The 23,328-nt window shown below is 37.6% G+C and overlaps 1 protein-coding gene across 2 annotated transcripts in view; it reads right to left on the bottom strand.

The window, feature by feature from the left end:
* Positions 1 to 23,328, bottom strand: part of EMB2247 (protein EMBRYO DEFECTIVE 2247) — a 113,998-nt gene that overhangs the window by 73,891 nt on the left and 16,779 nt on the right. For both annotated transcript variants that reach the window (XM_090016737.1, XM_090016736.1), the window contains exons 6-9: positions 23,054 to 23,145; positions 22,532 to 22,585; positions 21,469 to 21,521; positions 5,194 to 5,261 (exon numbers count right to left, since the gene is read on the bottom strand). In XM_090016737.1, the coding sequence (XP_089872863.1) occupies positions 5,194 to 5,261; positions 21,469 to 21,521; positions 22,532 to 22,585; positions 23,054 to 23,145 (267 nt within the window). The remainder of the gene's footprint in view (positions 1 to 5,193; positions 5,262 to 21,468; positions 21,522 to 22,531; positions 22,586 to 23,053; positions 23,146 to 23,328) is intronic.

Below are 23,328 nucleotides of genomic sequence, written 5' to 3' on the forward strand. Positions count from 1 at the left end.
ATAGTCAAGGATGTATTATATTTTCAATCTTATTTTAATTCATTTAAAGAATGAAATAGCTTTTCAAATTCCAAATTCAAAATTATTCAAATTCATTCATCATATAGGATAGAATTGCATCATATTTTCAGAAACTTCCTTTTTCAAAAACTCCAAGTGATGTTAATATCTTCTTCAATCTATCTTCGATCCTTATCAAATCCAATTCATCCTTTTCATTTTCAAAATTCAATTTCATTTTCAATCTCAAAGTTCAATTTAACTTTGAGATTTCAAAGTCATTTTATTCAAATTCAAATCAAATTTCAAAGTTCAAATTGACTTTGAAATTCCAAACTCATTTTATATTCACATTTTCAATCAAAATCAAAGTTCACATTAACTTTGAGATTCTTGATTCATTTTCAGAATTTAACTACAAATCCATTTTAGGATCTAGGATTCAACACTCATGTTAGATCTCAGACTCCAGATCTAATTCCTCCTCGGGATCCAGATTCCGATTTCACTTTGGATCTTAGACTTCTGGTCCAAATTCCATCTTAGGGTCTAGGACCCAACTCTACATTGGATCTCTGATTTCAGATCCAAATCCATCTTAGGATCCAGAGCCCAACTCTACATTGGATCTCAGACTTCAGATCCAAATTTATCTTAGGATCCAGACTCAAAATTCACTTTGGATCTCAGACTTCAGATCCAATTCCATATTAGGATCCAGAGTCCAACTCTATTTTCATCTTGGATTCAAAACCTTGAATCCAATTCCATTCCAAAAATTCCAGATTCAAATCTCATCTTGAATCCCATATTTTAAATCAACTTCTCAAACCAATTCCACTTCATTCAGATTTCAAGATCAAGTTCCCATTTCGGATCCTAAATCCAAAAATTCAACTTTGAACCTTATCTTGGACTCAAATTTCATCTTGAAAATCCAACTTTTAAATCAATTCCATTTTTCAAATTTTGATCAAAATTCCCAATTCTATCTTTCCTTCTGATTCAATTCAATTTTTTCTTCTAATTCAAAGTCCATTTATGACTTCGAAAATTCCTTTTATCTCAAAACTTCAAAAAATCAATTTTCCAAATCCAGATTCATATTCCCAAGCTCTTGATTATTCTAAAAAAACTTAGAATTTTAATCTTAAGTCCTAGGTTAGGAATCATTTCTTCACTTTATCAGATTCACTTGGAAATTCTTCAAAATGTTTTCAAAAAGAGCATACATCTTTGCATATTGCACAAGCATGATTCATTGTGCATTTAGACTTAGGATAAAAACTTGATAAATTCTTTGCAAAGCAAAAGGCATAAAATTCGACCCTTGGTTCGATTACCCCTGGTAAAGGCGCCAGGAACGGTCGAACCTCGTACTGACGAGCGGATCCCGTCTCCCGATTTTCCCGCAAATATTTCAAAAACGGAGGCGAGTTATTTCAAATATTTTCAAAATCAAGGTCAAGTGAGACCCGCAAAAGAATTTCTCTTCTCTGCTCTTCTTTCTTTTCTCCTCTCTTTCTTTTCCGTTCTTTTATCTTTTCTCCCTTCAAAAAGGAGGAAAATAAGAGGTTGGAAAGGAAAAGAGAAGGAAGAGAGAGAATATCACGAGAGGAAAAATTTTGCGATGATCACAGGGAACCGGTACTAGAGTAATATTGAATGGATTCCAAGAAAGATACATCCGCACTGACATACTCTCGACGAGAAATTGGATCATAACATCGATATCCCTTTTGATTTTTTGGATAACCTATAAATATGCATTTTGTAGCTTGAGCAGCTAATTTATCACGGTCAGGGCCAAGTTTGTGTACAAAACAAACACATCCAAATATTTTTGGTGAGAAAGAGAAAAGTGGGGCATTAGGTTTTAGGATATGTAATGAAATTTGATCACGATAACAAGCAGTGATAATCGCATCACCCCAATATAACGCAGGAACATTGGATTGTATCATAAGGGTCCGTGCGACATCAAGCAAGTGCCTGTGTTTTCGCTCAGCCACCCCATTTTATTGAGATGAATAGGCACAGGTAGTTTGGGGTTGAATGCCATGATCTTGATAAAATTGTAAGAAGACTTTTGATTTAAACTCAAGAGCATTATCAGTGCGAACAATCTTGACAACAGATTCAAACTGAGTTTTTATTTCAAGAATTAAGGATTTGATAATAATTGGAACTTCAAATCGTTCTTTTATTAAAAACACCCACGACAACTTAGAAAAATCATCAACAATAACAAGGTAATATCGACACTGAGTCCTAGTACGAATCTTACTAGGACCCCATACATTTGCATGAAGAAGTTCAAAAACTTTATGACTGGACTGACTCTGACTCGAAGGGAATGAACTTCGATGATGCTTGCCCAACTGACATGCTTCACACTGAAATGATGTAGTAGAAGGAATTTGAGGAAAGACATAACGAAGCTTTGACAATAAAGGATGACCAAGACAACGACGCCACTGAACAGGACTGGATGGGTGTTCCACTGCAGCATAAACATTACCCACTGGATGATGTAGGTAGTAGACTCCATTTTCTTCATAGCCTCCACCAATCTTCTTCCCCGTCAGCAAATCCTAAAAATGACAACCCAGCGGATCAAATATCACTCTACAGTTTAGTTCTTTTGTAAGACAACTAACATAGAGTAAACTTTGAGGAAAGTTGGGAGCATGAAGAACATTTTTCAACTGTAAGGTGGAAGATATAGAAATATTTCCTTCACCAACAACTGGTGAGGAACTCCCATCGGCTAATGAGACTCCTCGATGAACAATAATATCCTTTAGATCTGAAAAGGCAAGCGAATTTCCACACAAATGTTTGGATGCACCAGAGTCAATAATCCACTTACTATCATTCAGACGAAGATGATTCCCTGTTGAGTAGGCAACACCGGCTACAGGAGAGGAGGAGCTCGAAAGGCAAAGAGCTATCAGCTCATCATATTCTGCTCGACTGAGGGTAATACTGTCACTTGCAGAGATATTATCATGTGCATTTGTTGCCTCTAGTGTAGTAACATTTGCTTTTAGAGCATTTGACTTTGATGAAGAAGAGGTTGGCCGACCATGCTTATCCCAGCAACGATCTTATAAATGTCCAGATTTTCCACAGAATGTATATTGAAGTTTTTCTCTGCCTCCCATACCTCTGCCACGACCTCGTCCTCTGATATTCTGAATATTTACACGCCCATAACCAGATGAGATAGCTAGAGCAAATGACTGGGACACAGGGTGAGATTGTGGAAGAGAGATCGCAAGTCTACTCAGACGATTGTATGCATCAGCAAGAGTAGGTATATCTGATCCAGTCAACATTTAGACTTTTGCAACAGAGAATTCTGAAGATAAACCTCTGAGAAACCGAGCAACCATAGTCTGTTCTTGATGATCATTTTGCTTCGAACAACAAAGAGGCCTGTGAGCATTGAGTCTTTCAAACGCAGCTTTGACGGAGACATAGTACTGGGCCAAGGTCTGATCTCCCAGATGCAAATTATATATCTCTTGTTTGACTTGCAGGATACGACTCACATTAATCTCTTGTGAGTACGTATCTCGAAGATTGTCCCACATTTGTTTGGTTGTATTATAGTAAATTAGACCATCTGCAATATGCGGTTCGACACTATTCATGATCCATGACATAACGATGTCATTATCTTCGTCCCAAGTAACGTATTTTCCCACCTCTTCATTGGGTTCATTTTCCAACAAAATATGTTTTCTACGATGTCCAGATACCGACATCATAAAAGTTCTGGACCACCTGGCATAGTTTCATTCAATCTCACAGAAGAACCATACGAGAAGTGATTTGCAAAAGCCTTATACTCCCCAATATATTCATTTTTGGAATCACATTTCGAAGTTTCACCCATGCTGAATATTTGATGCTATTGCAGCTGCCAAAACAAAATCCAGATTCACTCACTTGAACAGCGTGTTTTATAATCACACGTCAGCCAAGTCCACGACTACACAAAGGTTGCCACACCAAAAATAAATTCACGACAGACTACGATTGACATAGAAAGCAGCGTGTTTCACAATCACGCATCAGCCAATACCACGACCGCACCTAACTATTTAACCCTCGTCAGACACAATAGGAAAAACAGCTCAGAAATATAGATCTGAGAAAGCCAGAACAGCATCCATCATGACAACTTGTTCATGGTCTTATTTTAGCACCTGCACTCAACACATAAATCCCACGACAGCCAAAAAAAATCCACAAAATAGGGAATCACGCCTGCTGCTTCCACGACAAAAAAAATAATATTAGCATGTTGCTTCCACGGCACACAGGTTACGCCTGCTGAAAAAAAAAACTTCCACGAAAACAGGAATCACGATTGTTGTTTCCACTACACAGAAATCAACAAAAAACTGATTAACAGGTTGCTTCCATGGCACAGAAATCACGCCTGGAAAAAAAACCCTTCCACGAAACAGAAAATCACGCCTGCTCTTCCATAACTCCCAGCTGCAATCGATCTATAGACCAGATTACAGATCTGTGTCATGACGTTAGTCAGACATCACATCAGATCTGTGATCAGATCTATGCAATTAGATAAAAAAAATAACCACACATGTTTACGATTTGGTGTAGAACGATCACGTTTTCAGGCTCCCGAGATCCACTGCTCGGATACCATGTGGCGACTTGAATAAGGAGCACCAGAGTCGAGGCAGACGAGAGGAGAGGATAGAGAGAGAGAGAGGGAGAACTCGTTCATTTTGATTAGGGCTAATCTCTATGTTAAATAGAGAGAGGCCAATGTAAAAATTTTACATACAAGTCCCTCATTAAACAAGAAATATCAAATAACCTACAGTTTAAGAAAACTTAAACTTAAAACCTCTTAATCTCAACACATATCATGGAAGCAGCAATTATCCTTTCCAACTCTAATAACCACCATTTATTGGAAATTCCAAGGAGTGCAAATATCAGTGTTGATATCACCGTGTTTGAACTTTGAAGATAGTAATGGCTGACAGGCAGGTGTATTAGCTACAATATATTTTCAGTAACAGACATGAAAATAACAAGCAGGTGTTATTGAAACCGGCAGGGTGGGGGTAAAAGGGGAATATAGCTTCAAAGGCAGTTACTATTAGAACAAATATATGTAACAGGCAAAGGTTAACAATCATATACCTTGTGCCACCAGCAACACGATACCTGATATAATATAGAGCGCCAACTTCTTCTGAATACTCTACTTCCTGGATAATGCAAACTTTGTTATATTTTCCAATATTCTACAAGCTATGACATTATAAAGCATGAGAAAGATGTGTGCATGAATATACAAAATCCAAATCAGAATTTTTAAAAAAGACGCATGAAATATAATTAAAATGAAGCTTAGATATTAAGATGACAACAAAATAGAATGAATATATATTAAACTTTACATTGGATGATGTTATTAAGAACAAGCACTCTTTACTTGAATTTTTTAAGAAGAAGAAGAACAAAAATTCTATTAGCAAAAGGAAGACATGATGAGTAGTCACCTACATCGTGCAGCCCTATGACCCGAGAGAGAACTTATGGGTCAGGCACAATCCTATTCCAACCAATCCATAAAATGTCACGTTTTTTGCCATTTAGCTAAATTACATGACCTTACATCCCTTGAGTTAAGTAATTTTTATAAGAAAATTTAGAGCAGCTTCCTTTAAAAATCCTATGATTCTTTTCTAACCAAACAAACAACCACACAGAAAACAGCGACCATGTTCAAATGAGTTGCAATCTTTTATTCTTTTTTTAGGATTGTCAGGCCTAATATAAGATCTCTAATGCAGCTAGCAGCAACCAGGCCTATGGATAAATTTTCCATACGGTTGTAAGCAGTTCTTGAAAGAAAGGACAGAGCCATAGGTGGGCCATGATTCCTCCTCCGATTTACACAAAAGAAAAGGCTTGCCAGAATCTATGTATTTGCTTTGTCCAGAGATACCAACCAAGCAAATAACATAGCTCTAGATGAAGGATCAAATCCCCAAATAGCTTGCTTAGGAAATACCCCACCCCAGCCCCTAATAAAAGGTTGGTAAAATGAGGCAGGCGAGAAGCATCTTGAAGAGCTGCCCCTTCATACCATCAAATCCAAATCCTCATTCAGCTTCCATTTGGAAAGTAGCTCCATCATGTTAAACCAGTCTTCCACATCAGAATCTTTAAAATCTCTCCCAAATTGAATAGCCCAATTGATGCAGCGAGAACCGTAGTTTCGACGTCGATGAGGATCAACGTGAGGGCCGTCAATACGATGAAGGGTCAGGGTTGTTCTGTTAACGGTCTGTCGTGGGCTGCCACTTGTAATGTGCAGCGATGCAATACACAGAATCCCAATGGCCACGTTGAATCAGCACACACTCAGTTCAATAGAACCAAGCAACAATAAATTAACGAACTGAAGGAATTAAGAATATTCACCGACTGATAATACTAAGAACCATCAAACAATGACTAATGGAAAAAGTAACAGGGAACATCCAAAATGCCAGAAAGAATGCAAAGCCACCAGCAATGACTGTGCGGCTGAAGACATTTATGAAAAGAAGGCTATTTATTTAATTGACTGACGCAAATCACAATGAATCAAAGTAAATAATAAACAAACAGTTAACTAATGGACTAGATGCCAGGAACAAAGAGACAGTCATGCAGAAAAGGAAACAGAAAGTAAAAGTTGTTGCAATCTCAACTGACAGATCATTAAAGCAATAAAAAAAAAGGCTGACAGGAAAGTAATAAAGAAAACAGAAAAGGAATGACAAAGGCTGCTAAAAAGAAAGAAAAGCTACAGGGAACCAACAAAAAGAAAAGAGAGGTTGCGTAAATTCCAATTTGTCCCATTTCCACGAAACCCTAGACAGGGTATTAATAATGCCTGGTTGGATCTGGGTCTCGGGTCCAATCCTTGGACTCGATCCAAACGTTGATTGCTACTGGATCTGGGGCGTCAGACTCGTGCCCTTCGTGCTCGTCTGGGGTAGGTACGAAAAGGACATCTCTGTGAACTGGATCGGATCCACCACTTGGATCTGATCCACCACTTGGATCCGATCATCGATTCCATTTGTGCAAATCCAGTCCACCTCTTAGGTCATTCTGTAGGGACGGGACCCGAGTCTGCTCTGCATCATTCTCCCCTGGTTGAGAAGAAGTCGGCTATGACGACTTGTCACCACGATATGCATATAAATCAGACACATTGATGATAGGCAACATGTATCTATATTCCTGGACGACTCCAAATCAAAGCCTGTAGATTTGTTTTGAAATTGACCGTCTGTGTCATCTGCTATGTCACCCCATGGAGGCACAGGCTGAATTTTTGTCCCTCCAGCACGCAGTCTTAAGGGTTTGGCTAGAATACCAACAATACAAGCATGTTTACCAAAAACCGGACCACTTTCTGAAAACTTCACTATATCTGCCCCGGATGCATAGTAGCTCTGCTCACCGTTCATAGAGGAATACCCATCCAGGATCTTGTTCCCAAAAGCAATCCCAAACGGAGTCAAAAGCTCATGGTAGTTGCTAAACCGAGCAATGTCTAGTGATCACCAACACAGCCAGATTTGTAAACCTTCATAAATGTTTGGTCAGGTGGGTCAAGTCTCGAATTTTGGAGAATTCCTGGTGAGTCTACAAGACAACCATAACCACTTAGCATAGGATTCTGGAACCCAGAAGTAGTAAATTGCATGACGAACATGTCAACATGGCCCTCAGTCATCGCAGGATCACTTGAATATGCAGACAGAGGCTTTTGGCATAAGGAAAACAAAAAGGACAATTGTGGTTGTTGACTACTTGCATGATGAAATGGCTCATTGTCCTCTTGCAATGGTCGTTGTTGTTGTTCACTGAATGGTTGAAACAATTTCTGATGCAAAAGGCGACTCTCAAACTGGTTATCAAACATTGCATATGCCTCTTGCTGGAGCATCGTGCATATGGCATCCCTGTGCAGGCTCGCTTCGATGAACTCTGATGGCACGCTCGACAGTTGGAGGTTCAATGGGCATGGGTCGACTGTCACCGCACTCGGGTGGCCAACCACATCGATGCCCAATCCACCACTTGCTTTCAACGTGGACATTGGGTGCGTCTCCACCGTCGATTCTAGGACAGCAAGTCGATCTTCGACTCCATCCATACGCTTCGACAGACCAGCTACCTCATTTTCTAGGTGTAGCATATCTTCTTGCATCTCCGTCACCATGTCGAGCATCTGCTTCATGATCTCCTCTCGCGCCTTTCCGTTCGTAGGACCGTCCCTCGCCCCTTGCGTTATGCCGTTGACGAAGGAGGAGGGGCTGAGCTCTGATACCATTTGATGCAGCGAGAACCGTAGTTTTGACGTCGATGAGGATCAACGTGAGGGTCATCAATACGATGAAGTGTCAGGGTTGTTCTGTTAACGGTCTGTCGCGGGTTGCCACTTGTAATGTGCAGCGATGCAATACACAGAATCCCAATGGCCACGTTGAATCAGCACACACTCAGTTCGATAGAACCATACAACAACAACAACAAACAACAACAACAAACAACAACAACAACAACAACTACGCCTTCATCCCAAAACAATTGGGGTCAGCGATATGAACCAAAAAAGAAATTCATTTTGGGTCTTCCACATGAATCCTTTTCCTCCAATCATTTCTATCCAACGCCATGTCCTCGGTGAGGTTCAAAGCATTCATATCCTTTCCTATCATCTCCATCCAAGTCTTCCTAGGCCTACCCCGACCTCTTTTAACTAATATATTTTCCCATTTCTCCAACCTTCTAACTGGAGCATCATTAGGCCTTCGCCGAATATGTCCAAACCACCGTAAACGATTCCCTCGCATCTTATTTTCAATGGGTGCAACACCTACCTTCTTATGTATCTCTTCGTTCCGAATCTTATCTTTTATTGTATTTCCACACATCCATCTAAGCATCCGCATCTCAGCTACACTCATTTTTTGAATATGATGTCTCTTGGCAGCCCAACATTCCGTACCATATAGTAAAGCGGGTCTAATAGTCGTCCTATAAAACTTTCCCTTCAACCGCAATGGCATTCTACGATCACACAGCACTCCAGTAGCACTTTTCCATTTCATCCACCCAACCTTTATCCTATGATTTACATCTCCATCAATTTCTCCATACTTTTGAATGATGGATCCCAAATATTTGAAATAATCATTCACCGGTATATCTTGCTCACCAAGCTTCACTACACTCCCATCACTACTCCGTTGCTTACTAAACCGACATTCCATATATTCAGTCTTACTCTTACTCAACTTAAAACCTCTAGCTTCCAATGTCTGTCTCCATAATTCTAACTTAGCATTAACCCCAGCTCTAGACTCATCAATCAAAACAATATCATCAGCAAACAACATACACCACGGTACATTTTCTTGAATTGATCTCGTAAGCTCATCCATCACTATCGCAAATAGGAAAGGGCTTAAAGCAGATCCTTGATGTAACCCAACCGTTATCGGAAAATTGGTTGTCACCCCTCCACAAGTGCGGACATTGGTTACTACTCCTTCATACATATCTTTAATTATACTAATGTACTTGAGAGAAACACCTTTCTTCATCATTGTCCACCAGAGAACGTCCCTAGGTACTCTATCGTATGCCTTCTCTAAATCAATAAAAACCATATGCAAATCTTTGTTCCTCTCTCTATATCTTTCAATAAGTTGTCTAAGAAGATGTATAGCTTCCATAGTTGATCTTCCAGGCATAAAACCAAATTGATTCTCCGATATCATGACAACCTTCCTCAACCTAGACTCAATCACCCTCTCCCAAAGTTTCATAGTATGACTCATGAGTTTTATACCACGATAGTTTGTGCAATCTTGTATATCACCCTTATTCTTATATAAAGGCACCAAAGTACTCTTCCTCCACTCATTAGGCATCTTATTTGTTCGCCAAATCAAGTTAAAAAGATTTGTCAACCATTCTAAACCTTTCTCTCCCAAGCATTTCCAAGCCTCGATAGGTATACCATCTGGGCCAACTGCCCTTCTTGATTTCATTTTCTTCAAAGCCTCTGCAATTTCTTTCTTTTGAATCTTGCGCATGAAGTCACGATTTATCTCATGAAAAGGAATGGAGAAGTCTCCAAGATCTTGAGCATGACTATCATTAAATAGCTTATCAAAATAATCTTTCCATCTCTCCTTAATCTCCTCATCTTTGACTAAAACCCTTTGCGTTTCATCTTTGATACATCTAACCATACCCAAATCCTTCGATTTCCTATCTCTCATCTTTGCAAGCCTATAAATATCCTTCTCGCCTTCTTTGGTATCCAACTTGTCATAAACCTCCTTATATACCTTAGCCCTCGCGTTTCGAACAACTTTTTTAGCTTCCTTCTTTGCTATCATATACTTCTCCAAATTCTCATTATCACGACTCTTACTTAGATTTCTATAACACTCTCTTTTAACCTTAATAGCTAATTTGACATCCTCGTTCCACCATGATGTATCCTTACCTAGTGGTGCACCGCCTTTAGACTCACCCAATACCTCCTTAGCTACTTTTCTCATACCACCCGCTATCTTATTTCACATTGATTCTGAATCCTCCTCGAGACACCAATCAACAATAAATTAACGAACGGAAGGAATTAAGAATATTCACCGACTGATAATACTAAGAACCATCAAACAATGACTAATGGAAAAAGTAACAGGGAACATCCAAAATGCCAGAAAGAATGCAAAGCCACCAGCAATGACTGTGCGGCTGAAGACATTTATGAAAAGAAGGCTATTTATTTAATTGACTGACGCAAATCACAATGAATCAAAGTAAATAATAAACAAACAGTTAACTAATGGACTAGATGCCAGGAACAAAGGGACAGTCGTGCAGAAAAAGAAACAGAAAGTAAAGGTTGTTGCAATCCCAACTGACAGATCATTAAAGCAATAAAAAAAAGGCTGACAGGAAAGTAATAAAGAAAACAGAAAAGGAATGACAAAGGCTGCTGAAAAGAAAGAAAAGCTACAGGGAACCAACAAAAAGAAAAGAGAGGTTGCGTAAATTCCAATATGTCCCCTTTTCACAAAACCCTAGACAGGGTATTAATAATGCCTGGTTGGATCTGGGTCTCGGGTCCAATCCTTGGACTCAATCCAAACGTTGATTGCTATTGGATCTGAGGCGTCTGACTCGTGCCTGTCGTGCTCGCCCGGGGTAGGTACGAAAAGGACATCTCCGTGCCTCGGTTTAGTGAACTGGATCGGATCCACCACTTGGATCCGATCATCGATTCCATTTGTGCAAATTCAGTCCACCTCTTGGGTCATTCTGTAGGGACGAGATCCAAGTCTACTCAGCATCACCAATCCTCCACCTGATTCCAACCGTCCTAGATCAATATGCTTTGTTGCTTAGCCATTCGATGCAGATGAGCAAATATTTCAGCTAATAGAATCCAACTACATCGCCCATCATTCCAGAACTGAATCAGTTCGCCGTCACAGCTTTACGTCCAACATGGTTGTGAACTCCTTGAGGTCTAAAATCCAGTGCATCCAAACCAAGATGTCGCTCTTCCACTTACTGCTAACATCATATTTGGACCTGACAAGCCTAGCCCATGGCCTGTATTATCAATGATGCTTCCACCACCATTTGACCAATAATACTGTATTATGTATCAACAAGCTTCTAACCCCAGCCCCCCACACTCAATGAGATGGTGACCAATGCCAAACTCTGCAAATTGCCCCCTTTATGGCTGAGCTTCCCTCTCCAGGTGAACTCTGTCGTAAGTCTTGAAATCTTGTTTGCCACTTTGCACGGATTTGAAAATGGCAAGCAGGAAAGGTCGTATGTAATGACATATCTTGATACAGTAACTCCACCAGCAAGTGAAAGGTGAGATGTCCACGACCGAGTACTGGCTACCATACAGTCTTCCATTTTCCTGCATACATGTTCGTTGCATCCTTTCTGGATTAGATACATGCCGAGATATGAGGAGACAGCTGAGCAAGACGACACTCAAAGATATGTTGAGTTTGTGTTGAACATAAGGAATGTGCATTTCTCCTTATATTATCCTTACCTTACATTATTAGTGCTATTTTAAGAATGCTTATCAAGAATAAGCACTCTAAACAATGTTAAATTGATATATCCAATAAGGTGGACACTATCACCCAGAGGCCATATGCTAATGGGCAGTTTCAATGAGTAGTTGCTATGAAACTCCTATGGAACTTATTCAATCATAGTTGCAACATGGAAATCCAAATAAGAAGAGGCAAGAATGGAGAGGAACTTCACTTTCATTAGAGAGCAAAAACAAAAGAAGAACAATATAAAGGGTCGGCTATGTCATAGGGATTCGGCCAACCAGGTGCCGCACCCGCGTCGATGCAACGTGGGTGCGCGTGCGGAACCCGGTGTGGTCAACCCGACCCTGGGTGTGATCAATGCACCCAGGGTCATTTATGTTCAATTTTTGGACCTTAAAAAATGCTCGATGAAATGGGCTGAGGAGAGGAGGATTAGGGCAATTTTTTTTGCCCTAATCCTCCCTTCCTCTCCTCCTGAAGTCGACGCCGACGGCGACCCGACCCCGACGTCGGCGATGACCTCTCCTCCTGATGCCGACAACGACCTCTCCGCCCGACCTCTCCTCCTAAGGTACTCTCACTCACTCACTCTGTCTCTCTTTTCTCCATCTCTCACTCTCAATCTCTCTGTCTCTCACTATCGCTCTCTTTTCTCGCTCTCTCCATCTTTCACTTACTCTCACTCGCTCTTTGTATCTCTCTCACTCTCAATCTCTCTGTCTCTCACTATCGCTCTCTCTTCTCTCGCTCTCTCCATCTCTCACTTACTCTCACTCGTTCTCTCAATCTCTCCATCTCTCGCTTAATCTCACTCCCTTTGTCTCTGTCTCTCTTTCCTACTGGGACTTGACGAGGTTGGTGGTGCGGTCGATGCAAACGACGAGGTTGTCGGTGACCTTGGGGTCAAGGTTGTCGGTGACCTTGGGGTCGAGGTTGTCGGTGACCTTGGGGTCGAGGTTGCAGGTGACCTTGGGGTCGAGGCTGCAGGTGACCTTGGGGTTTAGGGTTCTAGCGCAAGGTGGGGTCAACGAGTCTGGTTTATTTGGACCTAACCCGTATTAAGGGTCCAGGTACGATGATAAGTAAGAAGACCCCGTTAAGACTCGAGTTTCAGGCCCAAAGGTCAGATTAATACATAGATCCGAGTATAGTTTGTGAAATTTTATATCAGATCCACCCGAGTTTTGATTTTTCATGACAAAGTTTAATTTTAATTGGATCTCTTTAGAAACTCATTTAAACATAAAACTAAAGATACCTAATTCAATGCATGTTAAGTAAAAAAATATGTCTCCAGAGTGCAGACTCTACACTTTATATATATATATATATATATATATATATATATATATATATATATATATATATATATATATATATAATCCCATGCTTAGAAGTGTTCATTTTGCATTAATGATTAATGTCATTGTTATATATGTTTCCCGTACCTTTCAGTATTTATTTATATGTACTACTACTAGAGTTTTTAGAACTTATTATATATGTTATTAACCTCGCACTCAATATTATAAATCTTGATTGTGTGCATAATTTATTTTAATATTTTTTTTTGTTTTCAGGACAAAAATGAAAGATAAAGGGAAAGGACTTGTGTCATCCTTATCCCCACATGTGAGTTCTGCTGCTAGTGTTGCTGATAGTTGTAGTGGGAGTGATGATGGAGGGCCACTATGGGTACACGTAGATAAGCTTGTAAAAACTGGAGGAGGTGGTGGAAACAAGAGATTTTGATGCAAGCTCTGTGAAAGAAATTTTGTTGGGTCTTACACAAGAGTTAAGGCTCATTTATTGAAGATACCAGGACTTGGCATTTCAGAATGCAGAAGAGTTGATGAGGCAATGCGAAAACAATACAAGAAGAATATGAGAAGAAGAAAACAATGAGTGATTCTTGTGCAATTAGTGTGTCATTTTTAAGCCACCAAGAAGATACTCAAAAATAAGAAAAGTGGATGTAGGAGGTAGAGGAACATGAACAATACAAGCAGCATTCAATACATATGAAAGGGAGGAGATGAATAGAAAAGTAGGGAGGTATTTTTATTCTAGTTCATTCTCATTTAATGCAGCTAAAAATCTTTATTGGAAGGATTTAGTTACTTCTTTGGCAAATTATAATTTGAGTGGCTATGTACCTCCAAGCTCAGAAAAACTACGAACCACACTTCTTGCAGAAGAGAGGGCAAATATTGAGAGATTGCTAGAGATTAAAAAATATTCATGGGAGCAAAATACAGTTTTCATTGTTTCTGATGGGTGGACAGATATTCAAAGGCATCCACTAATCAATTTCAACACTTCTTCGCTTAGTGACCTAGTATTCTTGAAAGCAGTTGATGCATCTGGAGAATATAAAAATGTTGAGTATTTAAAGGGGTTATTTATAGAAGTAATAAAAAAATGGGTGATTAGAAAGTAGTACAAATCATCACAGACAACGCTCTAGTTTGTAAAAGTGTAGCATTGACTTTAGAGAGTAAGTATCCTCATATTTTTTGGACTCTATGTGTAGCACAAAGCTTGAATATGGCCTTCAAGAGCATCTGCAACCCCAAAGAAGAAGAAAATTCATCAGCATATGCTCTATGTTCATGGATTGAGAAATTAGAAAAAAATGTCAAAAGCATAAGGAATTTTGTTGTCAACCATCATCATGCTAATGTTATATTTAATAGGCATTTTGACCTAAAATTGTTGAAGGTCAATGAAACACGTTTTGCGTCCATCATTGTGATGGTGAAGAGGATTAAGAAAGTGAAGAATGCTTTGGTTAGCATGGTGACTAATGAAAATTGGACATTCTATCATGCTGATGATGATGTCAAGGCTAAATAAATTAAAAAATTCAATGTTGATGATGAGTTTTGGGACAGAGTCGTATATTTCCTTCAATTTACGTAACCTATTTGGGAAATATTGAGAGAAGTTGATAAAGATGAGCCTATGCTTCACAAAGTTTATAAAATGTGGGATAATATGATTAAAAAATACAAGTTATATTTTTTAAGCATGAAAGAAAAAATCCTGCATTGGATGATTCAGAATTTTTTAACCATATTCATTTTGTTTTAGTTAAAAGATAAGATAAGAGCAACACTCATTTGCATTGCATGGCACATTCTCTTAATCCAAAATATTATGCAAAAAAGTGGTAGGAGTGTGGTATTGGTCGTGTTCTTCCAAATTTAGACCCAGAGCTATCAAGGCATAGAAATATGTGTATAACAAGACTTTATCCAGGATCACATAATCTAAATCAAGTCACACAAGAGTTTGGAAAATTCGCATCTTCGAGATTATATGGACAGGCATTACTCGTGAGAGATCAATTCAAGGATCTGCATTAAGCCCTTTCCTATTTGCTATAGTGATGGATGAGCTTACGAGATCAATTCAAGAAAATGTGTAGTGGTGTATGTTGTTTGCTGGTGATATTGTTTTGATTGATGAGTCTAGAGCTGGGGTTAATACTAAGTTAGAATTATGGAGACAGACATTGGAAGCAAGAGGTTTTAAATTGAGTAAGACAGAATATATGGAATGTCAGTTTAGTAAGCAACGAAGTAGTGATGGGAGTTAGTGAAGCTTGGTGAGCAAGAAATACTGGTGGATGACTGTTTCAAATATTTGGGATCTATCATTCAAAAGTATAAAGAAATTGATGGAGATGTGAATCATAGGATAAAGGTTGGGTGGATGAAATGGAAAAGTGCAACTGGAGTGTTGTGTGATCGTAGAATGTCATTGCGGTTGAAGGGAAAGTTTTATAGGACGACAATTAGGCCCGCTTTACTATATGGTACGGAATGTTGGGTTGCCAAGAGACATCATATTCAAAAAATGAGTGTAGCTGAGATGTGTATGCTTAGATGGATGTGTGGAAATACAATAAAAGATAAGATTTGAAACGAGGAGATACGTAAGAAGGTAGGCATTGCATCCATTGAAAATAAGATGAGAGAGAATCGTTTACGGTGGTTTAGACATATTCGGCGAAGGTCTAATGATGCTCCAGTTAGAAGGATGGAGAAATGGGAAAATATATTAGTTAAAAGAGGTTGGGGTAGGCCTAAGAAGACTTGGATAGAGATGATAGGAAAGGATATGAATGCTTTGAACCTCACAGAGGACATGGCGTTGGATAGAAATGATTGAAGGAGAAGGATTCATGTGGAAGACCCAAAATGATTTTCTTTTTTGGTTCATATCGCCGACCCCAATTGTTTTGGGATAAAGGTGTAGTTGTTGTTGTTGTTGCATTACTCGTGAGAGAGGAGGATAATATAGATCTTATTATATGGTGGTCAACATTTGGATCAGAAACACCTCTTCTCCAACGTCTTGCATTGAGATTGCTATCACAGTCTGCTAGTTCATCATGTTGTGAAAGAAATTAGAGCACATATTCTCAAATACACAACATGAAGAGAAACAAACTCACCAGCAAGCATGCAGAGGATTTAGTATATGTTTATTCAAATCTTCGACTACTTTTGCGAACCAATGATAAATACAGGTATTAATTTGCTCTCTTAGTTATTTGACTATTTTTTAGTTTTTTCATTTAAATATACTTATATTTAACATTTTCAAATTGTTTAAAATTTTTAATAATGCAGACAAGGATCATCCAAATTTTGGGATTTAAACCCAGAAGAGTGTGACTTAGAGGGAGGGCATGATTTCAACATTACAAACATGGATTTATCTGAGCTCAGTCTTCCTTCTTATGATACATTTGATGATGAAGCAGAAAATTATTATGATCCATTACCTCATCGTCATATACATTGTGTAGGATATACTTTTGGTATGTAATTATGCATTTTTTGTTTCTTTTGTTAGTATACTATATAATTTACTTCTTTTCTGCTTTACTTATTTGATTGTTTCTATAATATATTTAGGGTAATTAAATGTGGTGTTAGTTTTTATGATTTAGAATAGAATTGTAGATTGTTAATTTGATTTATTGCATGCATGATGAATTGATTTGATGATATTATGATAATCGCTTTTTATTTCATTAGTGTTACTGTTGTTGACTGTTAAAACTAAAAAATTATACATATATATATATATATATAATATATATATATAAAAATTTAGATTTTTGCCAGACCCCTGCACCCAAGTTTTTTTAATGTGCCGCACCCCCGCACCTGCACCCGCACTCATGTGACATAGAGGGTCGGGAACCCTAAGAGCATAAAAGGACAAAAAGCTTTGACATCTGCCTCATTTTCTATGTTATAGAAATGCCCCTAAGTATAAATACATTTACATTAGAAAGGGGGGCAGCACCAATACTAGTACACTTAGTTGTCAAAGGCGGTGCCTAAGCGACCTAGGTGCACCGTCACCGCCTGGGCTTTTGGGTTTGGGTGGTGGGGCCCTCTTTTAGCGCCTAGGCGGAAATGCTTTTTTTTACTAATTTTTTTAAATTTGGTTGACCACTTGGTCAACCTTTTTCCCAAAAAGGTGATATAAAAAAGGGAAAGGCGGTGCCTCTCTCTCTCTCTCTCTCTCTCTCTCTCTCTCTCTCTCTCTCTCTCTCTCTCTCTCTCTCTCTGCTGCAGCAAGAAGAATAAGAAGAAAAAGAAAAAAAAGGTACGCCTCTCTCTCTCGCCTTCTCTCCCTGTTTCTCACTCTCTCTCTCTCACTCTTGCTCGCTCTCTCTGTTTTTTCTTTTTTCCTTCTCTTTTCTTTTTTCCCTGTTTTTCTTTCTTTTTTCCTGTTTTTTCTTCCTTTGTTTCTTTTCTTCTTGTTTTTTCTTGTTTTTTCTTGTTTTTTCCTTTTTTATTCTTCTTTCTGTGTTTCAGTTATATATATATATATATATATATATATATATATATATATATATATATATATATATATATATATATATATATATATTATACACTGTATTTCAGTTAATATAATAATATTCTGTGCATGTATTATGTAATGTAATTTATATATAATTTGATATTTTGGACCTACTTCAAAAATCATCAACAAATAATCGTTCAGCCTTCCAGACAGGACATTGTTGGGGCTGTGAATCGCTCACTGGAAGGGAGAAGGAAAACAGGATCCAGTCAATAAGGTATCACCCTTTTCCAGATTTAAAGGTGAATGGGTTCCTCACTCTTGTTACATGATTGCTTGTAATGTACCACATTTGGGTTTCCTGGGGGAGACTAGCATCTGGAAAGATAAAACATCTGGGTAGTTTCTGGATTTAATGGAATTGTAACAGCATTCTTGATGTACTGGTAGGGATATGCCTACTGCATCTTACCTATCCACAAAAAAAAGAGAAGCAATAAGACAATCTCTAAAAGGAAGGGAAACTGTTTTGTTGATAGTTGATAAAATAGAGGATTTGAAAACGGTAAAAAAGATCTGGAAAATCTCTGCAACCATTGGTAGCAGAAAGACGGACCACAACATTCCCTTTGCCAGTTGCTCAAGAAGCATGCAAAAAAATACCAAAAACCCATTAAATGTTATCCTAAATGAGTTTATGGATATGCAAGACCCTCACTTAGGACCTTGCTATCGTCATCTCAGTCAACTGGATCCTGTACGTACTTGTTCCAAACATGAGTTTCACAGTTGAAGCTTTATGAGGTAGGCATTATGGTCACAACAAGGCATCAAGGAAAATCCAACCCAGGATCAGAAATCACATAGTGGCTTGGCTGGGTTTTGTTAACTTCTTATATTTATTTATAGAAATGAAAAAATATATAAAAGAAAATTTGTATACAATATTACAATGGCATCAGTTACTATGATATCAAAGAGTTGACATTTAAGTGGCAACTAAGTAACATCTAGTTATGTAACGAGTATCTAAGTATAAAAGACAGAGACTACAGAATACAGATTCATCACACTTATAATTATTAAACAAGTATGTACTGATTTAGTATTATATTTTCTGTGAAATGCTGAATTAGTATTATATTTGTTTTTGTGAATTAATATTTTGTTGATTATACTGATACATTATGAGTAATTAAATATATATGTATATACAATTATATATATGTAATTATGTATATTCTACAATATAATCTGAATTCTATTTTTCTGTGAAAGCATGCATAGTTAATTTTGTTGATTTTCTTTGTCTTTTACAGTCCGAAAGCATGTTAATTTTTGTTGATTAATTTTGTTGATATATGCATAGTTATTACTTTCTGAATTTTTATTTGCTTCTGTGAATTTTTCTATAAAAGCCCAAAAGCATGTTTAGACTATTACTTATTATGTAATATATTATATATTATATATTTATATATATGTGTCATTTTGTGAAAAGCTGAATTCATATTTTGCTGATATGTTATTTGACGAATTTACAGGTTTCTTTTTTTTAGATTCTTATCATTTTGTAGAACAATGGAAGGGGCTTCTTCTGCAAGTGCTAGCGGGTCCACTCCACGTTCGACATTTTCAAATTTGGAAGATATGAAAAACTTCAAGCGGAAATCAGGTGATCCAGACCTAGGAGCACTCATGAAGTGACTCACCACATGAACTGCAAAAGTGATGTCAGATCTAGATACAATATAAAGGGTTGGCAAAAATCTTTGACCTCTGCCCCATTTCCTATGTACATAAATGCCCCTATATATAAATACATTTACATCAGAAAGGGGGCAGCACCAATACTAGTACAACAGCACATCATACATTATGACTCACAACAGAACCATCCTTAATAAAACAGGATACATGTATAGGAGGAAAGAGAGTACTGATCAAAGACGTGGAAGACCAAATTATGTTTTAAAACCTAATGACTCACGACTTTACCAGGTGAACTCGGTGACTCGGCCAAGTCATGACAACTTTATGTTTTATATAATATATGTAAACATATGTATATAATATGCCTGTTATATATTATAAATAACTTGCATTATAATATATAGTTCATTATATATTAAATCATTAATATATGTATACATCCTTTTATACATAATATACATAAAATGAGCGACTATACTATATACATGAATATGATATTATATATCATATATAATTATATATAGAATATATAATGTGTATGTATAATTGTATATTTATTATGCATGTATGTATGTATTTATGTACATATAATGTGCTGTATCTATATAGTACACACACGTGTGTCTGTCAGATATATGTATGACTCAGCCAAGTCATACCCAAACTTGGCTGAGTCATGTGAATTCCGGATCATTCACTGGGATGACCCAGTAAACAACTGATTCAGGCTGATTTGGCCAAGTCACCAAGTCAAGCACACGAGTTTTGAAACACAGATCAATGCCTTTTCATCACCCCTTCTTTTGCAAAATGCATTAACTATGTTAATGGTAATGAAATGACATTATTTATTGTTCACAAAATAACATGAACGTAGTGGTATTATTCAAGTAATGACTTGATTCAACTAGCTTCCACTTTTTAGAGGAAACAAGCACTGCACACAAGACTCTGAAAGGGTTTGAGACATTGGAAATTTGGATAAGATAGGAATTGAGATAAAATTTTGAACATCAAAAGAGAGGCTTGAGAAGAAATGCATGAATTGATTGAAAAAATCCAAGAAAGAAAGAAAATTGACCTCTGTTATGATATGACCCAAGATCATGTAGAGTTCCCAGCATAGGAACCTAGGGATATCTGAGTTACAGAAAAAATATATAGAAGAACAAAGAGAGGATAGCTGAAAAGCAAACCGTTAGAGCCTCCAAGTAATAGACAGTGTGAAATCAATATTATGTTATTTACTTAATATGTTTAAAACAGAACAAAGAAAATCCTCCAAGAAAGATGCCCTAGCTCATAATTATATACTAGCAAAAGGGGGGGGGCTGAAACATGGACCATATTTGAGATTTTCAAAGATTTCCACAATCTTTTTCTTTATGCTCAACATCAGTAAACAGCTTTCAAATGAAAACAGAAAAATGCTAAAAGCTCATATATTGATAATATAACATACAAATTGATATTTGAGAAGTCAAAAATTGTTAATCTTCAAACAAATCATCACAAACATAAGTTATGTAACTGAACTAAAAGCAAGGAAATGCAAGCCACAGGCACCATTCACGAAAACACTGAGGTCAATCAACAAGCATTATGCTCTCCATTGTGTATGGCCAAACATGTACTCAGTAGAAAACCATTTGCATTATTAGAGAAGTTCAGCTATGAAATTCAGTTACATAAATAGAGCAAATAACGAACCATTAGAAATCAATATAACTACAAAACATACCAAATCAGAGACAGCCGTTTGAAGTTTAGGGGACCAGTTGACCATGTATGACCCTAAAATGAAAGAAAAAATTAGAGTTACAAATGCACAGCATAACTTGTTGCATACAGTGATTGAAAAAGTTACTTAAGAAACATTATATGATCACCATAACTCAAATGTCCTTCCAAATCAGACATTGTTATCCAAAACAAATCCAAATGGAGAACAAGAAGCATAAAAATGTGGGGAAGTTTTTCTAATAGTCTCTGGTGATGTACAGTGCAAATCAGTAAAAGTGACATAAACTCTTCTGATTTTTCTGAATGCCCTTACCATTGCCAACTAATACAAGGGACCAACATTGTATTTCTAAAAATCGTAAGGAAAAAATAATATAAACCCATTAGCATCCACTAAATGTTGTTCACACAGACAACTTGTATGGAGTTTTCATACAGTTTGTCACTGCCTATGGTTTGCAGCATGTTACACATTCACTAAAAGTACCTTGTAGTAGCCGGTGGCACCAACAAGGGCACTTCCAAATATTTACAGAAAAAAAGAACATTATTTTAGTCTTACCATACCTGATGAAGATATTCAAATGATAGGCGAACAACCCATGCACCCACTCAACAAAAACCTACATATGACTTCACTAACTACAAAAAGAAACTTTCACTTGAAAAAATGCTATGACTTGACTGTGAGTCAAAGCATCATTGTCCTAATTAAAGTGCAGAACAAGCCCAATATGGGGCGAATAAGCCATAGTCGGCCTAAACAGTCTAGCTTTGCTCAATGAAAAAAGTATCACTGGTTTTTCTGATATAGAGAATGCAATATCATATGATGCATTCCACCATATTTGGAATAACAAGTTCGTCTGAGTAACAAGCATCCATTTTGTTGCATATCTGCAATCCCTACATCCTGATAGCCAAGTTAAGCTCGGACTTGAAAACCCTGGTTAAAATAGTGTGACTTGACCTAAGCAGCTATCATGCCAAACCCCCTGTATAAATGAAAACTTTTAAGTTAACTAAGGTGATTTACTCAAGTTCTGAGTGACATGCACAACCTTGATAGATTAAGCCCTTTTCGTGCAGCCTAATGAATGCATCCACCACAGCCCCTGCAACAATCAAAAAAGAGTCTCAAAACATGATACAACTATCATGGATCTTAAATATATAAAATATAGACAGACCACATACATATAGGTAGATACAGTTATACATGATATGAATGCCAAGGTGCTCTCAAATGCATACTCCCGTCCTCAGCCATCTGTTTAAGTCTAATGGCTGCTTAGAAGTAGCACAGATCCTCCCACTTAAACTCAAGAAAAGGTAATCCAGGGTACTTGGCAATATGATGATTATTTTTCAACAATTAGATGATTTTGACATGGCAACAAGTAAACAAAAGAAAATTCTCTGCATGAAGAGAACATGCAGCTCACTGGTTCATCATGTCACCATAAACCTTCCACCTTTTCTTGGCATCAAGTAGCACGAATGCATCTATGTATGACTAGAAACTTGGCATCTCTATTATGAATATTCTTCATAGAAAAAAATTGGTTAGAAAACAGTCTTACGACTTAGCTGATCATCCAGGGTGAAGTGTTCCCGGGTCCAGTCACACGATGCACCCAGTCTTCTTATCTGACTTGTAATAGCTCCACCATACCTATCAAAGAGACCAGAAAAAGCACATTTATGGAAGATGGAATAATGGAAGCACCATTGACTTACAAGTGGAAAGTATTCAGCAAGTATACTTCTCAGTCAAAAATCAAAACCAAGTACCCAAATCAAGCACATACTAGTTGTGTGGCACCTCAGTGGCTCTGTCATCTATAGTTCCTAAATG

Source organism: Nuphar pumila, chromosome 8, assembly GCF_984573655.1.
Source record: "Nuphar pumila chromosome 8, dmNupPumi1.hap1.1, whole genome shotgun sequence".
Lineage (NCBI taxonomy): Eukaryota > Viridiplantae > Streptophyta > Magnoliopsida > Nymphaeales > Nymphaeaceae > Nuphar > Nuphar pumila.